Here is a 24,662-nt window from a genome sequence, read left to right on the forward strand (position 1 = left end):
GATTATCTTCCCAAAGGCTGTCATGGAGAAAAGGGATTTTTAAGTAGGCCATTTCTGCCTGTTCTCCAAAGGCAGAGGTAGGAGTAATGACTGGCAATTCACAGATTTTGGCTCAAGGTAAAGAAAAAATGGAGAGTGAGGCTGGAGGTTTTTAAGGCAGGTCAAGGACATTATGGAGATGATTTGGGTGTGGGTCAGTAGGGTTGATGAGATGGGTCCTTTCCCCGATCTTGAGAGGGATCCTATGAAACATCTGCCCATTACTGAGATATGGACAAGTGGGGCGGATGCTCTGCTTCCCAAAGTGTTTTCCCAATGGCAGCCCCAACCCTAGGCAAATCAAAAGTATCCAGGCTTAAAACACTGAGGGATATTTCAGGGGCAGAGGTGGCTTCCTCCTTGGTCAGAGGCTCCACTGGGGCTCTCACTAACAGATGTAAGGACCCTAATGTCCAGAAATCTCTAGCAAGGACTTTGAGTGAAGGAGTCTTGTTGGGAGTATTCTGCATGTCACCTCCATAGAGTGCTTACAGGTTAGCCAGACCTCTGTTCATGCTCAGGGTAGGATAACAGCCTATTGGAAGACAGCCCTGGCGAGTTCCCATTGGGAAATGCTGAGGTCCCCTTCCTAGGAACCACATGAATGCCACTCGTCTTGGGCTAACTCTTCCAAGCCTAACAAGCCTCATCCATGAAGCCCTTCTTGCTCCCCTTCCCACCCCTAGACCCCTTAGCAGAGGCGCAGCTGAATGTGTCCTCCGCTTCCCCTCAGAGTAGGCGCCCCAGAAGCTAAAGTTGGAAGGGGGAGGCTGCGGGTAGAAGTGTAGAAACAGAAGCTTTATTCTCTGCAACGTTCACGGCGAGTTCCTTACACAATCAAGGAAATGATTTCTCTTCCAAGCAGTGACTCTTTTATCAAAAGAAAATCCACACTGCTCAGCTGAATCCCCCACCCCAGCCCTGGGCTCCTGACCCCTGGTCCGGCAATAGGAGACCCTAGTTCTTGGGCCCTGACCCCTGCTCCTTATCCTCCATCGTCCTGGTGCGTTAGACCAGGGTGTGTGCGTGTGCGTGCACGCACACATATGCACAGCCTACCAGCCTATGTGCTGCCATGAAATGCCACTGGCCAGAATCTCCCTCTCCTTGCCCAGGGGTGAGGGTAGGATTTGGGGAGTCTCCTCGGTTCTGGATCCGCAGGACTGAGGGATAGTCATCCAGGAACCCAAGGGAAAGTCAGATGTGCACATGTGGCTGAAGCCCAAATGATGGGAGGTCACTGTGTAACTGATTGTCAAAGGCAAAACCACTCACGTGCATGTGTTCATACAACACATGCCATATGACTCTTAGATGTCGATGCTAGAGCCATGGACGTGCCTGCTCTGACCACTGGGCCCATTGGTGTCACTGGTCTCTGCCATTTTTGGCCTTTCTGCGCCATGATCTGCCCAGAGGCAGATGCCTTACTTCCTGAATGGGGGTGGGGTGGAGCAGAAGCAGAGGAAGGCCATTCCCCTCCCAACCAACCCCCAGAGCAACCTGGCTTCGGGGAACCACCAGAGAGCAAAGCACTCTGGGAGGGACATAAAAAGAGAAAAATCAAAGCTGTGGAAAAGGAACCAGACAGAGGTAGAGACTCTGGGGGCTTGCTCAGTGTTGGGAGGGAGGGCAGAGAAGCAAAGCAGCACAGCTCTGCCTGAGCAAGGGGCAGCAGGAAGCCTAAGGTCAGAGGCTGGAGACTTGGGTCAGGGCTTCCTCAGTGCTCCGCATCCATGGCATCTAAATATTTGGCTTCAATGATTCGGGGCAGCAGTATGTACCTGATTGGGAGGGGGTGGGGATACATATTAGTTCTGAGGGTTCAGGGCCTCTGGTGCCCCAAGCCCTACCACCCTGATGAGGAATCCCTGAACTTAAAGGTCCCAGTGGCTCCATCTGGCCCAGCCCAGGTCAGCCCTTCCTCCCCCTTCCTTTTCTTCCTAGGCTAGCCTGCGTGGGAATCCTGGCCATGACCATGTCTATGATCAGCCTTTCTTTCCCATTTTTTTCTCATACTGGACGATGGTCCTGTTCCCATCTGTCCTGGTCTGTTCCCCTTCCTGACACCCACACACAGCAAACAGAGGATGCCACCCTGGTTTGGTCAGGTCTCCCTGCAGATGTGGCCCGTCCCACCCGGGGCTCACCGAATGGGGATCATGGCAATCATGATGAGGGGGAAGATCATCTTCATGTAGGGCAGGGACGACATGCCGAAGGCACAGAGCAGCAGCAGCTGGAGGACTTGCAGGCCTGTGAAGTAGTGGATCTTCCTCTGTGGCACCCGGCGAATGTAGTGGGTGGGGGGATATGCCGTCTGCAGAGGGAGGAAGGCTGAGGGGCTGAGACCTGCCTCGGTGGCACTGTCAAGGCCCACTAGGGAAGGGGTGTTCTAGGGCACAGGGCTTGGAGACCCCAGAGAAGAGCTGGGGATCTGGGAGGGCCCAGGGACCATACCTGCTCCTTGAGTAGAAGGGCGATCCGCTCGCAGAGCTGGCTGTTGTCGAGGGATGTGAGTGCGATGTAGAGGAACAGCCCGTAGAGGACGGCCTTGGGGATGGACTGCAGTGGGAAGGGCAGCAGCAGCAGTGACAGCCCCACCAGGATGCTGGCCCCCAGGGTGGTCAGGCGTGTCTCCTTCACGCTTACAATCCTAATGGGGAGGGGGAGAGGCGGGCACACCGGTAACACAGGGTTCAGCGTATGTCTCAGGATCCACACATGGACTGGCTGGACATTCTCTTTGCCATGACCCCTGTGCTGGCCCCTCCCCAGCCTGGCCCTGCCCCACCCCACCCCAGGGTCCCTCATAGCCTGGGTCACTCACGTCTCATGGATGTGCCCATACTCCACTCGCTCCTCCACAATGGCGAGCGCCCGCACGTGCAGCGGAGAGTGGGGGTAGGCCGCATGGAGCCAGGGCAGGCCAAACAGAGAGAGCCCCATATTGATCATGGCGATCAGCAGCAGGTCCCAGTGGTAGGCTGTGCCCTTCACGAGCCTGGAGCACATGCATACATGGTTACGGCTATTAGCACATGGGCAGCAAAAACCACCCTTTCCCAAAAAAGGGAGAGTGGCTCCCTTGGGAAACAGAGGGTCCACAGGTGACAGAGGAAGCTGGACAGTCAAGTAGGGAGCTCCCCAGGGGAGGGCAGAGGGCCATTCCCAGCAACAGAAGGAAGCTGGGACAACAAGGCAGGTGGGGCTGGACTGGTCAGGGGCACTCAAGGAAGAGGAAAAGACACCTGTTCTCTGGGGCGTTGGCCAAGGCAGCAACCAGGTTCTGTTCAATGAAGAAGAGCATGGAGAGGAGGAAGCCTAGTCCCATGGCGCTGCCCACAGCTCCCATGGACAGAGACTGTATTTTTGCCAGCTCAAACAGGCTCTCACTGGGGTTATAGTTGAACTTAGACACTGGGGTAGGGGGAGAAAGGGAGAGAGTGAGCGATGAGGACTAATCACTGATCCAGTCAGCCCTGAGCTCTTCTCCTGGACCCTGGGCTTGGGGTAAGAGGCACCAACCCAGGGTTTAGTGAAGAGCCAAACCCTGATCCCCCTTCACCCCACCCACTCTTCAGTATACTCACTCTTAATTTCATGGAAGACAACGGAGCCAATGATGGAGAAGGTGAGCACAGAAATGGGCAGTGCACAGTCTGACAGCGCCTCCCGCACTCGGCCGTGGAGGTATGGGCTGAGAAGGGGAGAGGCGGAGAGGGAACCCAGGGCTCACCTCAGCTTGGAAGGCCAGAACCGCCCTCCCACCTGATCTCTATCATTCACCATCCTGGGGGAGACTGATGGTCCCAGGGATGCTCGAGCCCCACACTCATATAGCTCCCAGGGTGGCCCTGTCTTCTCTCTCTCCCTCCCTGTCTGTTTTCATCTGTCTCTCTAGCTGTCTGGGGACCTCCCTGCTGGGTGGGCATTCTTGTGTTCCCCTCTGCTCACCTCTTCTTGAACTGGTAGAGAGTGTGACCCAGCCAAACGGTGCCCAACATGAGCATGAGGCTCAAGATAGCTGTTTCTCGCCCAGGGTGCTCATCCTCACTGTCTATGGGGTTGGATGAGTTGATCAGGAAGCTGGCGTTGAGGCCCAAGTGTGTTGGGGAGTGGTTCGTATTCCCATGGGCACTTGAGTGCATACCGAAATAGTACTTCTGGAAGACTGCAGAGGGACAGATACACAGATGGACATGGACCCGATGTGGGGGCTTCCAGCAGACCAGATGATCTCTTACCTACTGTATAAACCACTCCTGAAAGCACTCCCCTCAGAGCCAGGAGGGATCTTCTAGACAAGAAACAGCCCCAGAGAAAGAAGTGATAGATACCACAGTCATTAGGTTGCAGAAGCTGCTGATCTAGTCTAGTCCACACCCACACAGGTCACCTGTCCAGCTTCTCTTTGAAGACCTCCATCCCTAGGGAGCTCACTCTCCCAAGCTGCCATATTCTAATTTTGTTAGGAAATTTCTCCTTACAATCTGAGGTAAAACTTGTCTCCCTTGACCTAGTATAATCCCTCCAAGGTCTGCACTCTTAAAGCCAGGGAGAATAAATCTCCCCCCTTTCACAACAGCCCTTCAAATACCTGCTGGCCCCACACTAGAAAAAAGTCACAACCAGAATCCAGCTCTTTTGAAAGCTGGCCCAGGGATCTTGCCACTGCACTCCTGGGATGTTTTCCTGTGTTGATCAGGGAAGAGCACAGAGCTTTCTCCCAGTGTGTCTCAGAGAGTTTCTTCCCTACTTCCCCTCTCCTCTACCCTGGCCTTTTCATTTCTGTTTAGTAATCTTGGCTACACCTTTTGGGGGGGGGGTGGAGGAGGTAGAGAGGGGTGTGTGTGTGTGTGTGTGTGTGTGTGTGTTCACACATGAAGGAGAAGGCCTGGCTGGGTCAGGCAAGCTCAGCAGGCACACCAGATCACCAGATGCTTGGGGCGTCGTTTCCTGCAGAAGACAAAGGTCAGGACCAAACAACAGGAAGCTCTAGTGGCACCGTCATACATGTACATGGTGGGAGGAAGAACTGATGTGTAAGACCCTGGGGGATCTAGGACCCTGGCTTCATTTCCCTTCTGGACCCTTAGTGGAAAGGGAGTGGTCGGAGCATTAGTCAGGAAAGATGTCACCTTGACTTTGGGGGTATCGGATTCCCCACAATCCCCCCAAAGTCTTTTCTGTCAGGTCTTATCCCCACTCTCAGATGAACTCTAAAAAATCTGTGTCTCATCTTCCTCCCTCCCCACTTCCACTACGTTAGCCCATGGGCAGCAAAAACACCCCTTTCCCAAAAAGAATGAGTGGCTTCCTTGGGACACAGAGGGTCAGAGGTGAGAGAAGAGGCCGGACAGCCAGGAAGGGAGCTCCCCAGGGGAAGGCCAAGGGCCATTCTGAGGCAATGGAAGGCCCTGGGACAACAGCGGGCAGGTTGGGGGGCCACCAGAATCATCAGGGAGCCTAGAATCATAGGATTATCCCCCTTGAGTAGGAATTGACCCAAGCTGCAAGTGAAGAGCTTGCCGTAATCATGGAGAACTTGACCTTCTCAAGGCAGGCCATTTCCCTTCTACCGTTAGGAAGTTTCTTTTCCATACACTGAAGCAAAGCCAGCCTCCTTTCAGCTCCCTACTAGATCCTAGGGCTGTCTTCTGGGGCCAGACAGAACAAGCTAATTTTTCTTCCACATCAAAGCCCTCTAAATATTTGAGTGTGTGTCTTTTCCCCCCCAGGTTAAGGATCCTCAATTCCTTCAACTGAGCCTCATTAGGCATAGTCTCCAATGCCCTCACTGATTCTGGTCACCTTCTGGACCTGTTCAAGAAGTGTGGAATGTCACCGTATTCTGAAGAGGGCCAAGGACAGTGGGACTGCCAGCTTCTTTGTTGTGGATCCTATGACCCTCGTCATACAGCACATGATTTCATTAACTTTTCGACCCATTTTGTCACACTCTTGACTCATACCAAGCTTATGGTCCGCTAAAACCCCAAACCTTTCCTTCATAATCTGGTGTCAAGGTACATGTTCCCCACCCCATACTTTTTTAAAATCCGAGTATACAGCTTTATATTCTTCCTTAATTTAATCCTTCAGTAACATCGAATTAAACTCATCATTCTAGCCTGTTGAGGTTATTTTAGATCCTTATTCTGTCATCCAACGTGTAAACCAGCTCTCTCTGTTTCATATGATTTGCAACTTTGCTAAGTCTGATATCTCTGTAATCATCTGAGTCATTGATAAAAACATTGAAAAGCACAGACAAGAACAGCTCCTGGGGGGGCCCAACTTAAGAGACCTCGGTGGATCTCTCCATTAATCGCCCAGCGGGTTCTATCATTTAGGGAGTCATACATCTCCCTAACATGTCCCAGTCTCTCCATCTTGTCAACAAAGATATCATCAGACATTCTGGGCTGGTTTGTTGGTTTTTTTCTGAAATCCAGAATATAGACGATTATCGCCTGCTCCACTTTGCTGATTTTACTCTAGTAATCCTATTCCTAACTAGTCTATTCCGAGTGGTTTGTAGTGCTCACTCTTTTTTGACCTTTACTTTCCCATATGCTCACGTGGCATCCTTTTAATAATCCATTATACAACTTTATCAACATGCCCTTCAGGCTGTCTGTATTCTATTTACATGCCTTACTACAGGAATGGCCATCAAGTTCATTGGCCTGTAGTCTGAAGAATTGATTGCCTCCTTTTTCAAAATAAGGACATTTACCTGTCTCTCAAGTTTTCTCTCAGAGATCACCAACAAAGGATCAGCAGTCTATCAACCATTGCTTCCACTATCTCAGATGTGGTTTGCACAGGGGCCCAATGACTTGAATTCACTGAGGGCGGGAAGGGGCTCTTTTACTGTCCCTTCACTTATATTGGGTTTCAATTCCCTGTTATTCATTTTTGTCCTATTCTTTCCTGTCTACATAGAAGGAAACAGAAGTAAGACAGATGTTCAATAGTTCTGGCTTCTTTCTCATCCACCTCATTTTTCCCTAATTTTTCCCTTTGGTAGTGAGGGCCTTAGTCGTCTTCCCTCACTCGAATTTTCCCAAGTTTTAGCAGTATCATTGTTATTCTCACAGGTCCCCAGCCCTCTTTGTATTGCTCCTGGGCTACTTGTTCCTGCTTCCATTGGATACACTTTTCTTTTTAAACTCTGAACTTATCAGAGAGCTACCTGTGCCAGCTGTATCAACCTCTTTAGATCCCTCGGTTTAGCTTCCCTTAGCTGTATCATTTGTGTTTGCATCTTTAGAATTTTGATCTTGAGAATCTCATGTTCCTCTTCAGTCATCTTTCTTTTTCAATGCTCAAACAAATGGATTCCAATCAGGGCCTGGCAAATATTTAACAACTGGCTCCCTGAAGAAGAAAACAAATTGTACTCGCCATATACTTTTAATTTGCATTATTAACATTTTCTCTACCACTTTCTTAAGTCTAGAGACAACCAACAAAACAATAAACCAAGCCTTGAACTACACCACTTGCTGTTTTCCAAGGTATAAATGCTCACACTGGAGATTTAACAATCAGCTGTCATGAGCCAGTTTGAGGTGACTTCAGTACACTCATGATTCTACCTATCTTTTCCCTTAAATCTCTTAAAATCTGTTCTTCTGAAGTTCTTCTTAAGCCATAGTACAGCATGTGAAGGGCACACGCCGTACTATGCTTGGCATTTCCCTTCTTATCTGTTATAATCATAGCTCAAATTTCTACAGTTGCTTAGGGGTTTTAAATGCTTTTTCTTCATGATAGTCCCACGAAATAGATGGTGAAGGTGTTATTAGGCCCATTTCTATTGGGAAGAACACTGCAGAAGGGACTTTGCCAGGGTGGTCCCTGCCTCCCAAAGCTTGTCACATTCACTTCTCTTTCTAGCTCCTCCTCATTGGTCAGAATCAGGCAGATCTCTCTCACTATGTTTTAAGAAATGAAACTATCGGCAGGGAAAGACAAGAGCCTATCCACGGCTCTTTTTTTAGCAGACAAAAAAATGATACAGCAAAAGGAAGCCAAGCCAAGTGGCCTAAACAGATTGATACGGCTGCAACAGGCAGCTCTCGAATGAGCTTAGACTTTAAAAAGAAACGTCTATCCGAGGGAAGCAGGAACAAGTCACCCGGGATGGGGACAGAGAAGGATGGGGACCTGAGAACAGCATTAGCACTGCCAAATGTTTTTAGCGTGCATATATACACGAATACAGACACATATACATACATATATCCTCTTGACAGTATCCTCTCAATTTCTTTACGAGATCTGTTCCTTTGGAATAAGCAGTACCATTCCATCACCACATTCTGTCTATTGCCTCTTAATGATACTGATCAGCTTGTGTTGACCTCTGCCTTCCGATTTCTAGCTCCCTGCCTTTCTTGCCTTTGGTCTTGTACATCAGCACAGAATCCTTTGCTGCTATTGCTTCCTGCCCATTCTCGCCCCTCCATGTGTCTCCGTTCACTCAGCCACTACCATGACTGAGGTCCCCATCCTCTCTTCCCCAGCTCCCTCCAGGCCTTCCCTGCACACTGCCAGATCTATTGCACAGCCGTGACTGTGTAAATCTCCTGTTCAGAGACCTGCCATGGCTTCTCATTGTCCATCATGTGTACTAGGGGGGATAAAACATGTACCCAAATATTGGCTTACAATTATCCCTTCCACACCGCGACTTTCCCCATTGAGGATATATTTTGATATATTGTGGATCAGCATACGAAATTAAATAGGAATTTGAGTGGGGGGGAATTTTGTGGAAGCCACAAATGACTTGTGTAGGCCAGGAGATGACACAACCTATGACCAAATACTTAACTGAGATTTTACAATAAGGTACTGTAAACACCCCATGAAAGAAAAAGAAAAAATCTAGACTTCTTCTCTGGTATGAAGGGAGGGCCAAACAATTTTATGCAGATTTTCTAGCTCACAGGGGTGCCACGTCCCTACCCCCTGCGATATGAAAGGGCAAACTATACAAACTGGTCGAGGACAGAGACTGTTTCAGCTTTCGGTACCTTGCACATTTTCAGATACTTAAAGATCTATGTTCTGATTGGTTTAGGTCTGCCCTTGCCTGGTGCAAACAGAAACTCCTGCATATGCCCTCTTCCCTTGGGATTAATCTAATTCTTCCATAGAAGATCTCCCCCTCTCTCAGTGCTGAGCCCCCTCAGGCTGTCCATCCCTTGGCCCTGATTCTTACCTCGTGACTGACTGACCTTTTCTGGCCATCTCAAACTTCACGCCACTTATGCCCCTTCCTTCACATAAGTTACTGCCACTGGTTCGTTTGTGGTAAGAATGGCAGTCAGCATGCAATATCGTTCAGTGCCGCCACAGGCATATTGGCTTGTTGGTCACTGAACAAGGATTGCTTGTCCAGAGGAACAGCAGTTACGCTCCTATTTATGGGGGTCCAAGAACGGAGTGATTGCCTGCATCCTCTGACTCCTTTGCCGTGCTTCAGAGACAGCACAGGACTATGCTATGTCTGTCCACTTCATGGCTAAACAAATTCATTAACCGTTCCTGGTGATAAGCTCCTTTGAACTGAAGATAGTCACTGGGCCCAAGATCCAAATTTTCAAGGATGGGTCTGTCACCTTCTAGATGGCTCAGGGGATAAAATGCTGGGCCTGGAGCAGGAAGATCTGAGTTCAAATCTGCCTCAGACTCTTATGAACAGACTCGTGTGATTCTGGGTGAGTCACTTAATCCCCTCGGTTTCTTCAACTTCAAAATGGGGATAACAGCAGCACCTACCTCCCAGGGTTGTCCCGAGGATCAAATGAGACAAAGTGTATAAAGCAACTAGCACAGTATCTACCACACAGTAGGTGCTTAAGAAATGCTTGTTTCCTTCCTTCTTTCCTTCCCAGTAACATCTAGTATCTTCTCATAGCCTCTAGGATAAAATAGAGAGTCCTCTGTCTGGCACTGACAACTTAGCCCCAAGCCACCTTTCCTTCCTTCTTATAGATCACTCCCCTTCCTTCCTGCATTCGATGTTCTAGCCGCACTGGCCTCCTTGCCCTTCCACCCCCGTCATCTGCAACTCCCATCTCTCCCCTGTCTGTGCCCCATGCTCCTCGTCTCTGCCTCCCAGAATCCCTTGTTTCCTTCCCTACTTCACCTCCAGTCCCAGCTTGTTCATGAAGCTGTGCCCTCCTCTCTTCCCAGATCACCTTGTCTTTATTTTTTATGTGCTCCTTATATGACAATTAAGCATATACTAGAAGGACAGAATGAAAGCACCAGCTCCTTGAAAGCAGGCATGGTTTCATTTTGATTTTGTGTTTTTAGTTTTTGCCCAGCATCTGGCATATGGTAGGTGCATAATATATACTTGCTGATTGATACCAGATGGGCAGCACCTGCCAGAGCTTGCTCTCTCCTGGTATAAACTTCAAGAGTCCACTTTGTGCTAAGACATTCAAGGAGATCTTTCATGGAGTGGGCAGCTTTTACAAAACACGGTAGGCATTTAATAACTATTTGTCCAATTGAATGGAAGAGACTCTAAACTCCTCTATGCAGTATCTGAAGCCCTCCCAAATCTAGTTTTGGACTCTCTTTCCAGGTTCGTCTCTCATCGTTCCATGCAAGCAGGAACGTTTTGTTGTCTTGCATCTAGGCTGGGCACATTCCTCCCTGCCTGCCTGCTTGCCTTCACTCAGCCTGGTCTCATTGACCAAAACGTCTTCCCTGGTGCCATCTACACCTGGCTGAATCTTACTCCCCCTTCCAGACCCAGTTCAATTCCCAGTTTTCTCTGTGAAACCTTCCCTGAGCACTCCAGTCTATATTTATCTCTCATTCCTATGAATGGAAGGCATTAGAGGTGAATGCTCTGCTGGTCTCTAACTGTTCTCTCTCTGAGGGTCTCATCCTTTTTGCACTCTGTGTTTTCCTAGGGGAGGGCCTGGGTCTTCTGCTTTTCCATCTCCATGATGGGATTCCAAGAGTGGTGGGGGTTGGGGCAGAGAGAAGTGAGAATGGGAGGAGAAAGGGGAAGAGCCACATCATGACTTACTTTTGACCATGCCCTTGACAGCATCCAGCACAAAGGTGATGGAGATGAAGAGTGCGATGATTTCCTCTGTTGATCTAGGAGTGAGAACATCCAGCCTGAGCACCAGACCACTTTTCCCGTCATCTCCATGCCACAAACACACCTTTCTCTGCCAGGAGTCCTAGGACTAACCCAAACTGTAAAAGCTGGCACTGATATGGTGCTTTATGGTTCGCAAAATGCCTCACACACCTTGTCTTCTTGGATGCTCACAGCATCCCTTGGACACAGGTGCTCTAGGCATTATGATCCACATTTGCAGATGAGGAAACTGAGACTTGGTGATGTTAAGTGTTGTGACCACGTATACATAGCTAGAACTGCCAGAGAAAGGATCTGAGCCCAGGCTCTCCTGCCTTCTCTCTGCTGCACTGAGGAGCAGCACTCTGCCCTGGCCCTGCCCCGTCCCTGTCTTTACTGTGGCATGTCTGGGGGAGGCAGACCCTGCCTGCCCACATGGCTAGCTGAGTTTAGATGAGAACATGGACACAGACCATCACTGCCCTGTATGGTCAGCCCATGGCTTAGCCTGGGCTCCCTCACACCGTACCCGGCTGAGACTCTTTAGAAGTGCTTGAGCTGGAGAAGATGTTAATCCCAGGGTTCTCCTTCTCCCCTGCGATCCTGACCACCCTCTCTGTCCCCCACAGTCAGGAGGCCTGGAAAGTAGGCCTGATTCTAACACTGCCAGCCATGTGGAAGCTCACAGTGGCTTGGGAAGGGACAGCAGAAGATGGGAAAGCAGCCAAGGCACAGGGAACACATTACCTCTTGAAAACCTTCATGAGAAGACTCAAGTTGAAGATGGCGTAGAGAGCCAGGAAGAAACTGTTCCACAACCCAGTCCAGGCATAGAAGGCATTGAAGTCCAGGTGGTAGTCGTCACAAATGCCACGGATCACTGAGAAGGGAATGAGCAAAAGGGCCAATGGCAAAAAGAGATGGGATGCTAACGGATGATGGAGGAGGGGGCTGCCCACTAAGTGTGAACTGGTCTAGAGAAGGGCTTTCCCCCAACTCCCTGCCCAACCTAGGTATAAGGTCTTCTAGAGAGGAGGAAGAGGCTGGTTCTGGGGGAAAGGATAGAAGGACCAACATTCAGGGTCTCCTGTATGTGATCTAGGGCCAAAGGGCCACCTTTCCAATCCACTGAACCCTGGAAGAGACCATGATCTAGCCTGAAAGGGGGTTGGGGAGATCACTGACCATGTATGTAGAGGGCCAATGGTGCGGTGGTGAGCAATACCACCAAGGGCTGTCCTGCAAACAGTGCATACAGGAGGCCGCCAATGCTCTGGCCAGCGATTGTTTTCTTCACATCTGGAAGGACAGAAACCAAGCACGCATCAGACTGACAGGGTGCCTCTGAGAAGGTAGGGAAGGTGGGTGAGCTGGGGCCTCAAGGCTCTCTCACAGCCATTCCTTCAGGCTTTGGCTAGGGATTATTTCCAAGACCTTAAGCCTGGATACTCTACAGGCAAAAACTGGATATTCTCTGGCAAAGACCCTGAGCCCAGATACTCCACAGAAAGAGGTTTGTGGAGTCCCTCCGTCTGAAACCCGACTCACCAATGACTCCCCTTGTGTTCTCATCATTGAGGGAACCAAAGGCGATGGTTGGCAGGAGGCAGGCAAAGTAGAGAAAGATGGTGGTGGTGAGGTACTTCCCCAAAGACTTGTTGTTTCCAATGATGCCTGGTGGGGGGAAGGTGTGTGAAGAAGAGGTCAAAGGTCACATCAACCGTGCCCTGGGAAGAATGGTGCTAAATGGAGGCCGTGTGACCTCAACACATAAAGAAATAAAGAAAATGAGGACGATGATGATAACATCTGACCTTTATACCTAGATTTAAGGGTTACAAAGTGATTTATATATATTATTTCATCTGATCCTTACATCTACCCTATGAGGGAGCTGGTACCTATTTTACAGGTGAACAAAATGAGGCTCAAAGAGCTTCAATAATTTTACCCATAGTCACCTCATTAGGATCAGAGGCAGGATTTGAACCCGAGTCTCTTTAGAGACTGCAGTAACTCCTATAGGCAGGGGTGAGGGGCAGCCACGGCCTGAGTCTTCCATACCAAGTCGTATCTCCTGATCAAGGCCTCCTTGTGACAGGGGGCAAGTTCAGCTCCTCCCTTAGAACAATCCACACATACTTACCATCTGTGAAGTCCAGAGCGTACACAGGAAAACGCCTGGCGATGTCATCCATGATTCCCTTCCCCAATTGTAGGAAGTTTTGACACTGGCAGGAAATTACAGGCAGGACACATTGGTCGGGAGGGAGCCCAAGGGCTGAGTGCCCCTTCCAGACCAAGGCCTCCCCCTCCTCACCTGCAGTGTTTTGGTTACATGCTGCCGAGGCCGTGCCGGGGTGTAGATTTCATCTTCCACGACCACTGAGGATCGTGGCTTGATAACAGTGAGCAGGTGTCTCTGCTGCACCAGGGCTTCCTTGAATTCCTCAGTGGTGCGTGTCTCCAATAGCCGGAGGCGAAAGGTGATGTCCGAGAACATGGTCGCAAACGTCCGTGCCACTTCCGTGGCCGTCTTCGTGCTTTTCTGGGGTGCCAGGACAGGTCAGAGGGGGGACCGGCACCCAGCCCTTCCCCATGGGCAGAGAGAGCCCTGCTAAGGTCACTCACCGACTTGGGGGGCGCCATCACCAGGATCACAAACCGCACCTCACAAGAATTTTCACCCCAGTTCTGGGGCCGCTCCAAGCGGCTGATGCACACGTGACGCCGCTGCAGCAACTTGATGTTACAGCTGGGGGTGGGGGAAAGATACAGGACCTATTATACACCAGGCAAAGCTGACCAGGCCGCTTCCCTATGGTTTGCAATCTCTGGGTGTGCAAGTCCTGGAGAGGAGGTTGTGTGACCTGGGGAACACCCATGGTACTCACATGATGCAAAGCCAGGACTGCTGGTACTGAATCCCAGTAACAGTGGCTGTGACTCCTTGGATTACATCAGAGAGGAGGTGAACTGAGGAGAGTAGGGTGGGGGGGGGGAGATAAGAAGGAGGCAGAAACAGTGCTGTAACCCCAACCCTCTAACCTCATCCCCTTCCAGGGTCACAGTTATGTTCCCCCACCCCCCATCCCTCTATATCTCTCCTAGGCCGGAAAAGAGAAGGGTGGATGTGGGCAGGAAGTTGGGGGCCCTGAAACCTCAGGAGGCCGGGAGCTGGGGTAGGGGTAGGGGGGTCTCTGGCAGTCACCAGTTCCCTCTCGAGGAGTCCCTGCATCAGTGAAGAGAGTTGCCATGATCCGCTCGAAGTTGAAGCCCGGTTCAGCGTTGTTTGGGTCCTGGCAAAAATGCCGAAGCATCTCACACAGCACATCGTCCAGTGTTGTTGCTGTTTCATTCAGGATGATGCTGGCCCGGGCCAGGAAGCTGTCCAGGTCACGGTGGGCTCTGATCTCCTCCTCAAAGTTCTTTAACTTCAGGTACTGGGGATCCATTAAGTCCACCAAGCAAGGGGACGCATGGGGAGAGAGAGAAATGGGGACATGCAGATAGCCACACATGGCCGGGGAGGTAGGCCCCCCCCCCCCCCCCCCCCCCCCGCCCACAGGCACTGGTGCAAATTTACCTGTGGACACACAAAGGTGGCAAGAAAAACGCCAGCTTTTCCTCCCTTTGCCTAAATGTAGCGGCAAACGCTCCTCCTCTAATCTGTTTTGCCCAACCGTCCCATAATGCTCTGCTCCAAACCCCCAAATTCAAGAGCTCTGTCTCTCCTGGTTTTCCCTCAGTGTCCTAACACCCGCTTACCTAAAACAAACCAAGGGCTGGGGGTAGGGAGCAGGGACCCCTGGGGACCCTAACGCTTCCCATTCCTGTCTCCCCCCACCCTGGGGCCCGCCCTAGAACAACTCACCTTTCTGGAGGTGTGCAGGAGCACGCAGCCTGATCTATCGCCCTCTGCGGGAGAGAAGAAGGAAGGGTGGGCGGCGCTCCCAGCACGAGGGCTCCCCTAAGGCCACAGGACGATGCTCGCCGCCCTTCGGACGCGGAGCTTCTCAAGGCTGGGATCACGTTCCCTCTTCCCTCCCCAGAGCTCCCTCTGCACTTACCGCTCAAGTTAGCCAGCATGTCCAGGTTGAAGTTGACAAAAAACTGGATGCTGTCTCCAGAAACGATGGAAGAATTGACCGTGTCAAAGAGTTCTTCCTCCGTTCCCTCGACGCCATCCTCTGTGTCACACTTGAAATAGCCTGGATGGATGGAAGCGGCCACGGATGCACACCGAAATGTGTCGGTGGGCGCCGAGGTACAGACGTGGAAAGTGCGTGGGCACAGAGACAGGTAACGCAGACTCAGAGAGACAGACTTGTAGACAGACGCAGACACACAACCGCGTGGACACAGCTTTGGTGGGACTTACCAATGGGAAGCAGCGGAGGACTGAGTTTAGGGGGCTGGAGGATGACTGTTCCTAGAGCATTTACAACTCTTCTGTGTATGTGTGTGTGTGTGTGTGTGTGTGTGTGTGTGTGTGTGTGTGCGCGCGCGCTTGTGTGTGTGCGTGTGTGTGGGGGGTATATTAGGGGAAAAGAATTCATTCTCAACACCGCCCCCCAAAGAGCAAATATTCCAGTTACTGAGGGAGACAGGGAGTCAGAGGTGCAGAGACAATCCTAGAGACAGAGGGGTTCCGAGATGGAGAGATGAACATGATGGGTCTGGGCTTGGTGGGCTGAGGAGGGGTGGGGTGCTAGGGAGGCAAAGGCAATGTAGTACAATGCATCAGGAAGGACGCTGAATTTAAGGTGAGGAGATGGGAGTTCTAGTCTCAGCGAGGCCAGTGAAACCATAGCATATCCTGGCTCCAATCCCCTCCTCGGCAAAGACGGCGTGGGAGGGGGAGGGGAGAGGAAGGTGGTAGCGTCCTCCACTGTGAAGTGAGGGGCTTCCACCAGATGGTATCTAAGGGTGCTTTCAATTGTCAGATTAAGCAGAGAAAATCTGTCCTGCCCTATGACATTGTTGGAGGGATCAACGGATGGAGAGGGAGACAGGAGGGCCACAAAGATGAGATGATCCATCCTAGAGGATTGAACAAGGATCTCCCCCCAGCTCCCATCCTGTCCTTGCTGTTATGGACCCCTTCCACCCAAGGTAAGAAAGAGCCTGGAGTTGGGGAAAGTGTCCTGGGGTGACCCCCCCACCTCAGCCTCCCTCCATCTGGCACATCTGGAGGTAGAGGATACCTCACCTCCTAAATGATGCCTCTTCCTCCTCCTCCGGTCCTCTCTTTTTTCCTCTGTGATAGAGGAGGAGGACACAGACGCAGTAGATGGAAAGTGAACCTGGGGCCATGCCTCCGGGGGAGATGCTGGCGGACTCTGGTTGTTCCCTGAGGGACATGGATTAATCTTCCTGCTGCACAGGATCAAGGCAGCCCCCCTCTACAGACTCAGCAATCTCCAGTTCATTCTCCCTGACCAGGGATCTGGGGTCCTCCAACTGGTCCGAAGCTCAGCCTCCAGCCTATCTCCCATAACTGCCCTACCTGCACCCCCCATTCCAACCTTGTGGCTGGACTCCACATTGAACGTGCCAGGCTCATTCCAGTTTCCAAGCCTTTGCTCCTATTGTCCTTCCCTGGCACCATACTGTCCTCTCTTTTCTCTGCCTATTGTACCCATTCTTCAGGTCCGGCTCAAGGTCCCCTCCCTCTAGGAAATATTTCCGGATCTTTCCAGAACTTAGTGATGTCCTCTGTCTTTGACTCGGTATCTCTGAAACCCCGGGGACTCCCTGAACTGAATTCCACTTCGGTCTGTATTTCTAGTGCTGGATACTGGCATCATGCATTCTAGCACTAGACTACACCATAACTGTCCTGTTCGACTCTCTTCCTCCTATTTCTGAGTCCTGCTCCTGTCTCAATGGTGGGCCCATCTCCTGTCTCCTTCCAGACTCTCTTTCTCTCTCTCTCTCTCTCTCTCTCTCTCTCTCTCTCTCTCTCTCTCTCTCTCTCTCCCTCCCCCCCCCCCTGCTTTCTCTCTCTGTCTGCAACAGGAAACTCAGGAGGGCTTGGTGTGAACTGGAATTAGCCAGAACTGATGGAGAAAATATAATAAATCTGTTTCTCCCTCCTGCATTGGTCTTGTCCCATTCACTCATTGATGGCAGGGAGGAGGGGAAGGGATTCACTCACACTGACTCATTTCCCACTCACCCAACTAGATTTCCTCTCCACATCCCGCTACCAGTTCCACCCCCTCCCAAGGCTCAGGTCCAACAAGGACCTCTGGGGCCTATCTTGGGGATCTAGGGCACTTGCCTCAGTGACCTCTGGGGGCTCTGTCTAGTCATCCATTGTCCCCAACCACATAAACCCAAACTCCAAACTAGAAAGTTCCCTGCATCTAAGCCCCAAGGAGAGGGATCTCTTGATGTAGGAGCCCAAGTCCCTCCCTGACTTCCTCAACTCCTCTTCCTCCCCTTTACCTCTTTACCCTTCCAACAGCACCTTCTCTCTTCTCCTCCCCTCTTCTCCCTCACTTCCCTCCATCATTTCCTTATTTCTTTGTCCCTCCCTCTCACCTCACTCCTTCCCCAGTGGCCTCTCCTCTTGCCCTCAGTCATCTCTTAGGAAGTCCTCAACTCTCCCTGTCCCTTGACCCCAGGACCCAGAGAAGAGGTAGGCTGGGTCCTCATTCTCAGCACTCTTCTCAGACTACCATGCTTTTTTTTTCTTAGACTGACCTCTCCCCATCCCTCCATCCACAGCTACTGGCCTCCAGGATATTCTTGCAATCCCAGAATTAGAAGAGATCTCAGAAGTAATTTAATTTAATCATAAGCTCTTCTGCCTTCTCCCATGAGTCTACCCCTGACTCAGTTTCCTAGACACCCCAACCCCTAGCCTCATCCCCATCATCAATAACACTGAGGATCCCAACACCCCATCAGCATGAATTCTCTCAGAGCCCTTCTTGGCTCCAAGCCTTCATCTCCACCCCATGCCAGCCATGTGTTGGCATGATCATATTCTGGATGATACCAGGACAGGGTCCTGCTTGGTGACTAGTCAATGGAAAGCCTCCCAGACTGACAGAATGACTCACTGCCTGACTGAATGTCCGTTGAACTGCCTGGTAAATTGCCTGGCTGAGTGGTGGACCTCCTGACTGATGGACTGGCTGGTGAGCTCTTGGACTGATCGGCCAAGTCATTGGTAGAGGACCTCATTGATGAACTGCATGACAAATGAACTGGTTCACTGACACATCTTCTGATTGACAGATTAGCAGACCGGTGGGGCAATTCACAGGCAGACTGCCTAGTGGGGGAATTGACTGATGAAGGGAATGGTTGGCTTGACCGATGGATTGATTGACAGGTAGATCGCCTGACTGATGAACTACCTGGAAGACTGCCTGTTTTCCCCTCCAAAGGGCACGATGTCCCCTTGAAAATTATTGTGAATTATTGGATTCTGCTCCATGTCCCATGATAGGAGAGAACTAGAGACATTGGAGGAGGGGGAGTGAGTCTGTGTAACCATGACTACCCTGAGATTTCAGGCAAGTCATAGGGGTCCAAGTCTGTAAGAAGGACAAGCTCTAGGGGATAAGTGGGTCAGGGCAGACTACATTTCCCTGAAGGCACTAGGCCCAGCTCTAGATGAGAGCTGGCATAATATATAGAGTGCTATATATATATATATATATATGTGGCATAATATATAGAGTGCTATATATATATAGGTGGCATAATATATAGAATGCTAGGCCTGGAGTCAGGAAGACTTGAGTTCAAATCCAGCCTCAGATACTTCCTAGTTGTATGACCCCGGGCAAGTCACTTAACCTCTGTTTGTCTGTTTCTTCCACTACAAAAGGGAGACAATATAGCACCTGTCTTACAGGGTTGTCTGAGGATCAAATGATTTGATATTTGTAAAGCATTTAGCACAGTGTGTGGCGCATATTAGGTGCTACAGAAATGTTTATTCCCTTTCTTTCTACAAGTACCTAAGGAGAGGGAAAAGACCCACATATCTGAGGCAGAGGGAGAGTTCCAACCCTGCACTGGGGGAATGGAGCTAGAGGAGGGTGGAACCAGGGGACTAAGAATCTGGCCAAAGGCTGGTGTCCTCAGGGCCAGTGAGCCTCAGTTCTGGTGACAGCCAGGCAGGACCCCTTTGACACTCAGCCAGTACACCCTCTCCCACTGGGCCTGGTGTCTGTGGAAGGAGCAGAAACTAGAGATTGCATCTCACCACCTGTTATTTCTAGAGGACAGCATGCCCAGGATGGTGCAGCAAAGACAGCAACAAGATCCTGGGAACGGCACAGCCCATCTCCTCCAGCCCAACCCACAGGCTAGGGCAAGGACCAGCAAAACCCAGGGTCTCACGAAAGGAAAAGGGTTGACCCTCTTCCCTGGGGATACACAGCAACAACTCCCAATGACAGAGAGACAGCAAGGCAGGCAGAGAGAGATCTGGTGAAATAGAGAGACGGAGAGACAGAAAGGGACAGAGGGACAAAGAAAGACAAGGAAACAGGCATAAGCAGAGACAAAACGGCTGAAGTGGAGAAGGGAGACAGAGAGGCAGGCAAGGTTAGAGACAGGGAGCTGGGCAGAAAGACACAGCCAGAGACAGGGAAAAAGGCATCCAGAAATACAGAGAAGGAGAGACAGATAAGCAGAGAGGCTGGGACAGACAGACAAGCCAAGGCTTGGCCTGTCAGATGGACAATAAAGGCCCAGATAACCTGGCTGAGTTGCTCAGACAGACAGACAGAGCAGGCAGGCAGGCAGGCAGACAAAATGTTCCTTGGCTTTGTGGTCTTACCAGTTTCTTCAAAGAAGTATCCATTCCGAGCCATAGCTGCAGGTGGGGTCTCTACGAAGAAAAGAGAAAGAGGATCTACAGGAAACCTGAGCTGCCATCTTATCCTAGCTGATCCCAGGTGGGGATGCCATACAAGGTTTCCAGGTGGCTCTTTTCTTAACCCTGTTTCCCACCCTCTGGGACCTTAGAGACACCTCAGCCAGGTAGAGTACATACCCCATCTTTGTATGAGATCAGGATTAATGGACATTTCCTGCTTCTCCCAAAGAGAATGGGGCACCCTCCCTTAGTTAAAAGGCACCCCCAGCCCTATTCTCTCAGGGTTCAAACCACAGACCTTTCTCCAACCCCAGCACAGTATAACTGGGACAAGACCAGGTGCTAACTACAAGTTGTGGAGGATTAATAGAGCTATAGAATTCAAGGCCGTACAGACCAGGATAAGTATGACCAAGGGCTGTCCCCAGGATACAATGGCAAAGTCGAAGGTCTTTCTTGGTCAGTATCTTCCTCCTGATCGGGGCGTGTCTCTTCCTTAGCTTTTGGATAAGTCTCCTCCCTCTCCCCACCTCCCAACTCCACCCCTTTACTGGGTTCTGTCTCTGAGGGGCAGAGATGGAGAAGGAAAATTTCTTCTTCTTCCCTTTGTCCCAGGGTTGGGATGGAAGTGGGGGTGGGCAAACATATTAAATTCTTTGGGTTTCTGCTCTCTCTGGGAGTGGAGTATGGGAGGTCACATTCTCTGGATGTCTCTCTCCCAGGGTTAATAACAATTCTCAGCACAGGAAAGGGGGTGAGCTCCTGAATAAGTGAAGGCCATGGTGGGGGAGGGTGCTGCAGCCCCCATCCCTATCTTTTCTACTAGCAGAATTCAATGCACCTTGTGGGGGGAGGGGAGCGCTGCAACATCAGATAGCAATAATCAGTGGCTTGCACCTCTGCTCAAACTGAGGGTACACACACACACACACACACACACAGATGAAGCATCACTCCAAAAATCAGTCTTTTCCATACTCACAGAACTGTCCATTTACAGAGCCAGGCATACACTCTGCCTCAAGAAAAGGCTTGTGACTTAGTATATTCTCCAAGAGTTTCAACGTGTTTTTGAAGTCTGGAAGGATTGTACCTATTTGTATTTCTGGGCTTTTCATTTTCCCTTTTGTTCCCATCATTTAGGGGAAGAGGGGATTACTTGGCAAATAGTGATTAGTAAAAATTTGACTTTGAAGGCTCCTTTCCCACCTGCAAGGGTCCAAGACCCATTACAGTAAGCGGGGTGACTAGGAAACCCTGAAAAAACTCCAAGCAACCACACCGAAGGAAAAAGGGTAGCACCTAGGTGATCCATTGTTTCCTATTAGGAAGGGTGTAAGGAAAAGGGAGCTAGACTGTCCTTTGGGGAAGGGAGAGGGGAACAAGGGCTATGTACACCCTGCTGATTGTGAAAATAAGGCTTGGCATAGGAAAAGGGGAAGGGCCGGGGGAGGGAGATGGCAGGATAGACTACACAACAAATAGAGTGGGGAGCAAGAGGAAAAAAGGGGGGTGAGTGGCCTCTGGCAGACAAGATGTAGTATACTTGAGTTTTCTCAGTATCATTGGGCATGGAAGATTGAGAAATGGGCACCGAACATGTGACAAGGCAGGATGGTCAGACCCTGAGCAACCTGGGCAGACAGGGAGGGAAGGGACAGCAGGAGGCAGAAAGTGTGTCCTTTCCCTAATCAATCACCCATTGTGGGGCAAAAAACTTAAGCAAGCAAAACAGAGGGAAACTAAGGCAAGTCCCAGCTCAGAATTAGTTCCCGGTATTAATCCCTGGCACAAATTTATAGACATTCTTATCCTCCATATCTCTATGCCCCAAAGCTGGTGTTAGTTCACATGTATCTCTGCCAAACATACACTCACAGAACTGACTGTTCCCCTCAGTCCCCCAAACTTTGCCTCAGCCCCAACCTCAGTTCCTATTCTAATCCTAGACCCTAGTTAATCAGTTAATCAGAGACCCTTTAGTACCATATGGTCGTAGAGGATGTAGAGCAAGAAAAGACCTTAGAGATGATCTGTTTCCACTCATTTTATAGATAAAGAAACTGAGTCCCAGAGAGGTCACACAATTTGTTCAGATAATAAGTCACAGAGAATGGATTGCAATCCAGCTCTTCTCTTCCTTCCACTAGGTCACACTGTATTCCCAATTCCCCAGATCTCTGGCCCCTAGTCTGCCACCTGTTGACACACCACACCTGCTCCCTTCGGCCATTCTCCAGACCTCTCCTACATGCTTGTACATCTGCTCCTTTTGCCATTCATCTCCAAACCTCTGTGCCTAAGGTAGCTGCCCCACCGCAACCTGGCTTCTAGCTTCCACCTCAGTCCCATCACTGTCTCTAGATTCTCTCCCAGCTCACCATGCCCAGGATCAATGGGATTCTCTGACGATTGCTCGCTCACTGGAGTGAGCGCCTCTTCCTCTCTGCACTGCCTGCCTCCAGGACTTTTGTATTTATGGTTGGAAGCTAGTGGTGTGGAGGATTTCTGTGTTACCTTCCCCCATCCTGCCACCCAGCCCTAGGGGCGGGTCTATGTGTGTGCATCGCTCTCCATGCGTGGGAGGCATGGGCTGGGTGAGCCTGCAGTAAGCTGCACTGTGATCTCTCTCTCTCTCTCTCCCTCTCCCTCCCTCTCTCTTTCTCTCTCTCTCTCTCTCTCTCTCTCTCTCTCTCTCTCTCTCTCTCTCTCTCTCTCTCTTTCTCTCTCTCTGTCTCTGTCTCTCTCTCTCTCTGTCTGTCTCTCTGTCTCTCTCTCTCAGGTCCAGTCTCTTTGTGAGTGGGCATGTCTGTATGGTGTGTATGGTAGATGCAGACTGTATGTCTGAGTATTGGTGATGAGGGCAGGCTATGATTAAGATGATGTGTGTGTGTGTGTGTGAGAGAGAGAGAGAGACAGAAAGAGAGAGAGAGAGACCCATGCGCTCTTTCAGGCTGGACTGTTTGTGCTGAAGAAGCTTCAGGGAAGGGAAGGAAGTACTGTGCACTAACATGAAAGTGACCAGGACTGAGATGTTTGGGGATCCTGGGGTGCCCTCCAGCTGAGTCTCTGGAAACAGTGACTTTTGTCAGGGGGTGAGGATGGGGCAGGAAGGCAAATGTACTAACATCATGCCAGAGAGTGGACAGATTCAGGCCAGCTAGCCTATCACTGCCCAGCTCTCTGTGGCCACCTGCTGCCCATGCCTCCAGGTGAGGCAGTGTAATAGACTGGGAATGGGAAGGCTATGGAGTTAGAGTCAAAGGAACTGATTGCGAATTCTGGCTATGCTACTTCCTAGCTACGCGACCAAAAGACAAGTGACTTAACTTCTTTAAACCCCATTTACCTAATCTGTAAAAAGGAAAGATGAGATTAGATAATCTCTCGGCTCTCAGTCTGGGGTTCCCAATCCCTGCATCCCCCATTCCCTGGGGGCAGTGACACAAATACACACAGTCCACAGGGAATCCAGCCCCCGGAGGCACTAGGAGCCCACTGGGACCCTGGGCTCTTAGCTGACGAACTAGAAAGGTGCCTTGGGGGAGGGGATCAAACCACACCATTCGGAGCTGGGGGGTTGGGGGGAGGACCTGAGAGCCTCCGGGAATGGGGAGTGTGCGTAAATCTGTAAGGGAGGGTGAACTAGGGTGTGCTTGAATAGGTTTCCAAGTAGGAGTTTATTGTTCTGGCCGCCTTACCTCCAGATTCTCAAGCCCCCTCCAAGAAGCCCTCGCAGACTGACAGCCTCCAGGCAGTGTCCTCCCTCTCTCCAGCACCCTCCCCTTAGCGTTAGTACGCCTTCCGACGACCCCCTAAGGGATCTCTATTTCTGTGTCTACCATATATCTGGGTTCAGCGTGTGTTGTGGCCCGGGGTGCCCGGATTCCCCGAAAGCGGCAGAGCCAAGACAACAGAATGCGGGTGAGAAGCAGCTGGTTCTCGCTTCCTCCACCGTCCCCCAAGATCAGAGCAAGTCGGGCCACTAGCGGCCTCGCCTCTGAACTGGGGGAAGTCCGCCACTCCTCGCTCGGTGTTTGGGCGCTGAAAGGAGCCGCAAGACGACCCCAGGCCCTAGGGGGCAAGAGGACCCACCAGAGCCAGCCCCTCGCCGCCCGCGTCCACCCCTGCCCCCGACCGACGGCAAACGGGCACTCCCGGATCCCGGGCTCGTCCGCTGGCGCCTGCCTGGCATGCTTCTCCCCGAGACTCCGAGCCCCCAGCTCCCCCCCCGTCCCTCTCCCTGCCCCAGACAACCCCCTGGTGCTCACCGCACGGCCGGAGGTGAAACACCCCCCCTGGCTGTCATGGGCCCCTGCTTGCCGGGTCAGCCCATCGCTGGGGCGGCCTGGGGCCGGGGCAGCGGCGCGCGATTCGGCGGCTCTCCTCCGGCACCCCGCAATCCCTCGGGTCTGACCCGAGCTCCGGAGCTCCGGGCCGGCAGAGAGCCGGGAGGCGGAGGCGGGAGAGCGACCAGCCCGGCGACACACCCCCGGCCCGCCCGGCCTGGGGAAGGGGGGTAGGGAGCGGTGCGCACGAATGTGTGAACGGTGTGTGTGTGCGTGTGTGTGCATGTGTGTGTGCGCGCGTGTGTGTGAGTGTGTGTGCGCGCGCGCGAGTGTAAGTATATCTGGATTTGTAGGGGTG

General features: G+C 51.3%; 1 protein-coding gene across 1 annotated transcript; it reads right to left on the reverse strand.

Annotated features, from left to right (window-relative positions):
• Positions 1-817: 817 nt before the first annotated feature.
• Positions 818-24,375, reverse strand: SLC4A11 (solute carrier family 4 member 11). The gene is made up of 20 exons (XM_036763590.1): positions 24,287-24,375; positions 19,977-20,027; positions 15,238-15,378; positions 15,042-15,085; positions 14,379-14,610; positions 14,062-14,143; positions 13,799-13,922; positions 13,488-13,715; positions 13,314-13,398; positions 12,716-12,841; positions 12,353-12,466; positions 11,915-12,047; positions 11,108-11,181; positions 3,997-4,213; positions 3,633-3,739; positions 3,291-3,459; positions 2,870-3,043; positions 2,500-2,695; positions 2,190-2,359; positions 818-1,823 (listed from the first exon to the last, which is right to left on the reverse strand). Exons 2-20 carry the CDS (start codon positions 20,008-20,010, stop codon positions 1,760-1,762), a joined length of 2,514 nt encoding a protein of 837 aa, XP_036619485.1. The 5' UTR covers positions 20,011-20,027; positions 24,287-24,375; the 3' UTR covers positions 818-1,759.
• Positions 24,376-24,662: the final 287 nt, after the last annotated feature.

This window comes from Trichosurus vulpecula, chromosome 6, assembly GCF_011100635.1.
Source record: "Trichosurus vulpecula isolate mTriVul1 chromosome 6, mTriVul1.pri, whole genome shotgun sequence".
Taxonomy (NCBI): Eukaryota; Metazoa; Chordata; class Mammalia; order Diprotodontia; family Phalangeridae; genus Trichosurus; species Trichosurus vulpecula.